This window comes from Pygoscelis adeliae, unplaced genomic scaffold (genome assembly GCF_000699105.1).
Source record: "Pygoscelis adeliae isolate BGI_AS28 unplaced genomic scaffold, ASM69910v1 Scaffold343, whole genome shotgun sequence".
NCBI classification, from domain to species: Eukaryota; Metazoa; Chordata; class Aves; order Sphenisciformes; family Spheniscidae; genus Pygoscelis; species Pygoscelis adeliae.
Window position 1 is genome coordinate 343,593 of NW_008824402.1, and position 6,815 is coordinate 350,407.

The 6,815-nt window shown below is 64.1% G+C and overlaps 1 protein-coding gene across 1 annotated transcript in view; it reads right to left on the reverse strand.

Annotated features, from left to right (window-relative positions):
• Positions 1-6,815, reverse strand: part of NAV1 (neuron navigator 1) — a 78,050-nt gene that overhangs the window by 3,180 nt on the left and 68,055 nt on the right. The window contains exons 11-25 of the mRNA XM_009320375.1: positions 6,618-6,769; positions 5,755-5,925; positions 5,121-5,173; positions 4,932-4,955; positions 4,761-4,838; positions 4,478-4,561; positions 4,183-4,294; positions 3,397-3,518; positions 2,975-2,983; positions 1,361-1,557; positions 1,095-1,257; positions 780-954; positions 463-560; positions 241-336; positions 8-74 (exon numbers count right to left, since the gene is read on the reverse strand). Coding sequence (XP_009318650.1) covers positions 8-74; positions 241-336; positions 463-560; positions 780-954; positions 1,095-1,257; positions 1,361-1,557; positions 2,975-2,983; positions 3,397-3,518; positions 4,183-4,294; positions 4,478-4,561; positions 4,761-4,838; positions 4,932-4,955; positions 5,121-5,173; positions 5,755-5,925; positions 6,618-6,769 — 1,601 coding nt within the window. The remainder of the gene's footprint in view (positions 1-7; positions 75-240; positions 337-462; positions 561-779; positions 955-1,094; positions 1,258-1,360; positions 1,558-2,974; positions 2,984-3,396; positions 3,519-4,182; positions 4,295-4,477; positions 4,562-4,760; positions 4,839-4,931; positions 4,956-5,120; positions 5,174-5,754; positions 5,926-6,617; positions 6,770-6,815) is intronic.

The window sequence follows — 6,815 nt, forward strand, 5'->3', positions numbered from 1 at the left end:
CTGATGCTGTAGCCGTAGACAGACTCGGTGCTGAGCCCCAGCGTGGAAGCAGGATCCATCTTGGTGATGTAATCCTACGTGGACAAGGACAGGGCTGTCAGTGCCCTCGAGGGCTGGCAGGGAGCAAGCAGTGCTCAGCAGCTCCAGGAGACCCTGGTAAGGACCTGGGCCAGGGAGCATCAGGCACGGTGGAGCAATGTAAAAGGATGGCTCTCAAAAGAGGGGTCCTCATGCTCCTACCTTGAAGACCTGGCAGACAGCCTCATCCAGCATCTTCCAGTCTGCCTTCCCGCTCACCTTGGTCCAGCCCAGGAAAAACTCCTGCTGCTTGAGGTCCTAAGAGCCAAGGCAGAGGTGTGCAGAGTTGGAGCACTGCATCCAGCCCCAGAGAGGCATTCTCTGCCCCTTCTCCAGGGCTGTGGCACTGGGACAGGTCAGGCTCCCCATACAGCCCACGCTTACCCCCTTGATGATGTGCTGGGGCGGCATGCGCACCACAATCCGCAGTGTCAGCTCATCCTTCTGGGCACCAGCACTGACAGCATCCATGGGGGACACGTCTAGGGATGGAGCAGTGAGGCTGTGCCGGCAGGGAGAGCCAAGCCACCAGGCCTGACCGTGCCCAGCCTGAGCCAAATCCTGCTGTGGCTGATCGTGGCACTGGCAGCACAACAGATCCCCGTGCACAGCTGCCTCCAGGTGAGCAGCAGCATGCTCCCACCACACACACGCCTCTGTCCCAGCCCTTCCCCATTTGCCAGCAGCTCCGTCACCCCTACCTGTGTCCCCCAGGCTGGGGCTGAAGGCACGGCCGAGGGTGAGACCCAGGGAGCGCCGCGGTGAAGAGGAGGCCGACGTGCTCGTGACATGGCCAGGAACGGAGCCTGGCACTGCCGAGGGCCCTGGAGCCACTTTGAGCCGGTCGTTCTCGGCCTTCAGGAGATCCACCTCCAGCTGGGGGAGAACCAGTTACGGCACAAGGTGAGGAGCTGCATGCCGGCAGCATCCCGGGGCTGCAGCATGGCTGTGGGGGCGCAGGGACTGCGGCCACCCAGGTGCTCAGAGCCAGCCGGGCTTCTGGCAGTGGTCCTCACCTGCATGTTGTGCATGGTCTCCCGCAGCTGCTCCAGCTGATGGGCAGAGTTGAGGGCCTCCAGGCGGATGTCCGTCAGCTTCATCTCCTTCTCCCACAGCTCTGACCGCAGCTCCGACACCTCCTTCTTCTCTGGCTCGCCCTCGCTGTGGGCCTGGAAGAGCCTAGGCCAAGGGAGAGAAAGTCTTGCACGCATCCCGGGCAGGAGCCTGCAGCCCCCACGAGCGGCCCTCCCCATCCTGTGCCGCCTGCCCTGGCCCCACATACTCAGCCGTGTCGATGCCCACAGAGGAGGACGTAGAGGATTTGATGGAAGGCGAGGCAGTCTCTGTAGAGCCATGCTGCAGCTTGGGGGAGGAGGGGGCCGACGAGTCTGGCGTGGCAATCTCCTCGATGTCCGAGTAAGACGAGGCTGATTTGGGTCCCTTCTTGATGCTGAAGGCCTTGTTGAAGGAGCTGCGTAGCTACGGGAGACGGAAATGCTTGTTAGGGACAGCCTGACAGTGCAGCCTCGCAAGCAGAGACCTGGCCCAGTCCTGCCCCGGGGCCCCCGTCTGCCCAGGACCCACAGACAGTCCGAGCTGGGCCAAGTAACACCATATCCATCAGCGAGGCAGCACTGTGCCCTACCGCTGCCCCGGGGAAGGCACCAGCCTGACCCCGCTCTGCTGGCACAGCTGACGGATGGGGGTGCACGGCCCTTTGTGCAACACTCCAGCCCCAGCCTGGACGGCACCAAACAGCCCTGCAGAGTGGGACCCACGTCCTGGTCAGGCTTCCCGCAGCCCTGCTCCCCACCAGCACCCACATCAGGGTGTTCAGGCACTGTACTAGCACCCTGGTCCACCGGGAAGGGCTGACTCCATCCTCACATTCACCCCACCGCAGCCATCCCAGCAAGTGGCGTTTAGGGGGACATGCCCCCCCCAGCCACTGCAGGCCCACGGTCCCAAGGGGACATTTTCAGCCCCACACCCCCCTCTGCCCTCTGGGGTCCTCCTGGAAGCGCAGAGGGCCAGTCAGCCCCCCGCGAGATGTCACCGGGGGTCCCGCCCAGGCATGCAGCATGCACACAGCACACACAGAGCAGTGGGCGGGTGAGCGGTGTGCTGAGGCCAGGGAGGGCGGATGGACACTGCACAGGGGCCAAACTGGGCCTGGGTCTCGCTTACGCGCCACCAGCCTGCAGGAGAGCAGCAGGACGGGCACCCTGGGTTCACACAGTGTCCCCTGGAGGGCCAGGGCCTGCTCCGAGGGAAGGTGGGAGGAAGAGAGGATGGAGAACAGGCAAGATCCGGCCCAACTCCCACAGCCACCAGGCAGGCCCGTTTGGTGTGTCCCCAAAAGCAAAAGTGTTGCATTTCAGCGTAAAAACCCAGGTGGGTGTCAGGCTCTGCCGATGGCAGGAGAGCAGCGGAACACTGGGTCCCATGTGCGTCCCGACAGGGAGGGAGCCACATCAGGCCAGCCCTGGCAATGCGGAGACAGGCAGCAACACACCCCGGTGCCAGAGGCACGGCTGCGGGGAGGTCCCCATCCCAAAAGATCTGGCTACAGGGAGTCAAGAGAGTGCCTGCCTTCCCTGGGCAAGAAGGGGACTGTCCCCATCCATGGGACAGGTCCCCATCCGAGCCTTTCCCGCTGCCTCAGGGCCACCCAGGGCAGTTCAGCCCCTCCGCGTGGGTGCATATTTTGGCCTTAGCATCAAAGGAAGCAGCCAAGGTGCGCACAGCCTGGCTGGGGGCCCCGGGATGGCCCGTGCTGGGGGTTAGTGCCAGTGGGATGGATGGGATGGATAGTGTTATGAGCACTGTCCCACAAAATGGAGCGAGGGCCCTGGTCGGGCACGGCATGGGGTGGAGGGGACGGCATAAGACTTACCTCATACACCTGGAAAAAAAGGGTTGAGGTCAGCATAGGGGGAGAGAAACAAAACAAAGCAAGACTTAATCGTGTGTCCAGCTCAGAGCTGCTTGTTGCAGGGAAGGGGCTGCCTGGCCAAGGTGTCTGGCTCCCCGCATGGGCAGAAGGGAGACACGTGGGGAAGCCACGAGGGAGCAGGGGTGCAGGACCAGGGCTGGAAAGCTCCCAGAGGGGCTGGAGAAGTCCCGGCCGGCACGTCAAGACACAAATCCACGGCAGCTACACGCTCCTCGCCAGTGCTGTCCCCAGGGGACACACGGGACCAACACCACAATGCCAAGGTAGACCGAGAGCAACTGGCTCGTGGGGCTGCCCTTGGCCAGATCCTGCCAGCGGCTCCCCAAGCCCCACTCCTCCTCCCAGTGCCCCATCCAACCCACCCAGCTCTTCTTCTTCTTCTTCTTGGCGTCGGCATCCTTGCTGCTGCCAATGCTGGAGTGGCTGGTGATGCTGTTGAGGCTGGAGATACTGTCAGAGGAGTTCTGCCGCTTGATGCGCAGCTCTGGGGCCAGCGAGAGAAGCAGGAGAGACCAGGAAAGGAGATATCAGCAAACTGCGTCTGCCCCAATGCCAGAGTCACCTGCACTCTCCTCCCTGCACCCCTTGCCTTCTCCCACCCAAACACCTTCTTGAGCTCTCAGAGCCACCTTGTAAGATGACATGGGGCTCACACACCACACGGGCGCTGCCATTCAGGACAGTGACCCCAAACCCCAGGGAGATGCCCAGAACACACACTGTTCTGCTCCTGTCCCAAGCCACCTCCCTGCCAGCGCCTTGCACTTACATTGGGGTTTTGGGGATAGAAACAGCACTCATGGGAACAAAGCCAAGATCAGCAGCCAAAACTGGGCTGTCGGCAAAGGGCCCGGTGAAGAGGTGTCCCAGGGAGGACGAGCATCCCATCACCCCCAGGCACCAGCACTGAGACCTCCTGCAGTGACAGCTCTGGCTGTCTGACCCTGGCTTCAGATGCTCAGGGGTCCCAGGTGGGGAAGAGCTGCTGCCCGGGGGACCCTGCCTCCCATTTGAACATCTCACTGGAGTGAGGGGTGCCCTGGGGCCCTGTGCCAGCCCCAGGCAGGAGCAGCCCAGCAGGGCTTGGGTGAGGGGCTCAGGAAGGGCTGCAAACCCCCACGGCAGGGGGCTGCCGAGCCATGCCTTACCTTTCGGGGTGACGTCAGTGCCATTCAGGGCGCCCTGGATCACAGCTTGGGCCTCTGAGTTCTTCTTCTTCAGGAAGTCGATGGTCTCTCGCAGGTCCAGCAGCTCCGTGTCCTGGGGGAGCAGAGCCGGGAACCGTAGACTGCGTTCCAATGGCGCAGGGCCCACCCCAAGAGCACCCTTGGGGCGGGCAGTGCCGCAGCAGGTTCAGAGAGTCCAGCATCCACCAGCCTCATGAGCACCCTCCCGCACCGCCAGTGCCCCCCAGCACCCACTTGGCACCCCGACAGCACCCACCTTCTCCTCAGCGGTCTCAGCCAAGTGCCGCAGGCGGGACGTCATGCTCACCAGGCTCTGCTCAAAAGCCGCCACCAGGTTGGCCTGTGAGAGGTGAAGAAAGAGGTGAGCACCTGGGCAAGCACCCATGGCTGGGCGAGCACCCGCTGCCGGGTGTGGGATGCAAGAGGCTGGAGAGGGGAAATCAAGGCTCTCGTGGGCGCAGGCCAGCACAAGCCCCACGCACTGCAGGGACACAGAGCGGCATGTCCTGCAGCGAGCAGCAGCTCCCACAGGGACTCACATTAGCAGACAGCTGGGACGTCAGGGTGGCCACCTTCTCCTGAGAGGACTCCAGCTCGCGGCGCAGCTTACGGATTTGCTGTGGGGAGAGAGTGAAGGAAGTGAGAAGGGCCAGGCACTCACCCTTGCCGCGGTGGCAGGGGCAGGCAACGAGCAGAGGGTGCGGGCTCACCTCGGACTGCATCTTCTCCTCAGCCTGGCAGCGCGAGAGTAGAGAGAGACAGACAGAGGCAGGCAGTCAGGAGGGCAGCGAGGCACAGACAGGCTCGGCGCCGGGCAGAGGCATGCACAGAGCCCCCCCGTTCCCACCCAGGCCCCCCCAGCCATGCACAAAGCAGTGCAGCACGGAGGTGGCTCTTACGGAGGAGTAGGTGGAGGACGCGCTCGAGGCCAGGGACAGCACCGATCCATGAACTGCAACAGAATAAAACCCGGCACGTCAGGGTGCCCCTGGCCAGCGGCATCCCCAGGGGCTGCAGGTGCAGGGCATAGCAGGGTGCAGGGGACGGAGCTCCCAGTGGAGGGGGGGCTCTGCGGGGGGCCGGGGGAGGCAGAGGGTGGGATGGCAGCTGCTCAGCACTGCCCGTTTCTTGGCGCGTGGCTGGTGATCTCCCTGGGCATGAGGCGTGCAGCAGGGCGGGGGGAGTACCCTCCACCTGCACCCTCCACTCTGGCTGAGCCCGGAGGGCTCTGCCACCCTCCCTGGCTGCTTGGGTCCCCCCCTCCCTGGTGCCACAACATCCTGGGGCCAATCCAGGGATGCTGGGCACCCACAGGGGTCAGGGCACGCTGTGGCCCAGAGCAGATGCCAGCGCAAAGGGGTCCACCAGGCCCCTCGGGGCTGCCGTCCCCGGCTCTGATGCCGAGGACAGGATGCACCAACCCATCTGACAGTGCCGCAGCAGCGCCAAGAGGAAGGGACAAGTGTGCGGGGAGCCCTGCCGCACCCCCCCGGGAGCCCCCTTCGCCTGGGCAGGAGCGCAGCACACTCTCACCGTCGTCCACAGGGTCCCGGAATGAGCCCGAGCGGATCATGCCCTTGGGCTTGTCGGCCAGGGAGAGGGTGCTGCCCATCTGGGACGTGCTGTACAGCTCGAAGGTGGAGTCGTGGGTGGGGATGCTGTTGGAGCGGGTGATCCGCGGGGTTGCGGCGGCAGTGGGGCTCACTGCAAGAAGGCAGGGGAGAGGCAGGGTCAGAGTCACACCGGGGACCTGGGATCGGGATGGGGAAGGCAGAGCTTGGGAGCAATCCACAAGGGCTGGGATGCGGAGAGGAAACAGGGATTGTGGTCCCAAAGCAAGGGGGGCTGGGGGAAAGCTAAAAATGCAGATTTATGCTGGGAAGACCTGGACACCAGCACCAAGGTAACCAGAGGGCTGAGAAACAAATCCATCGCCTCAGGGCAAAGTGGGCACCACCATGCCAGAGCCCGTCACCTCCGGGTACAGGAGGGGAGCACCTCATCACTCGCTGTCCCCCACCAGCAGCCCCAACCCATCTGCCTGGACCCCCCAAACCTTCCAGGGGCACATAGGTCCTGGCAAGGGCAGGGCAGGGCTCACACCCCTTGCCCTGCCAGGCACACCCAGAGGAGCAGGGAGCCATGGGCAGAGCCCCGAGCGTGGATGAGACACCCTGAAGCAGAGGTGATGGACATCCCTGGCTCCTGGGCACAACCTAGCACCTCAGTGGGCCAAAAGCACCAGGTGCTGGGCGTTAGGGCTGCTGGGGGTGTCGAGGAGAAAAGCAGCATCCAGGGCAGCATCAGCAAGTCACACGGGGAGCGCGGGGTGATGGGGAGCAGGGGGAACAGGGCTTGCTGCAAGCGGAATGGGGCTGGCAGTGGAGGGCACTGACCGATGCTGGTGAGCGGACCCTTCCCGACCAGCGCCATGGGGAGGGCGGGAGGCGAGGGCAGCTCCTGCTGGTCATCCGACTCGGGGAGCCCGCTGCTGACGGCATGCGAATGGCGCCGCTCCTTGGCCTCCTCCTGGGAGTGGAGCTGGTACCTGGGGAGCAGAGCAGAGACAGGCATGGTGAGGTGGACCGGCACCG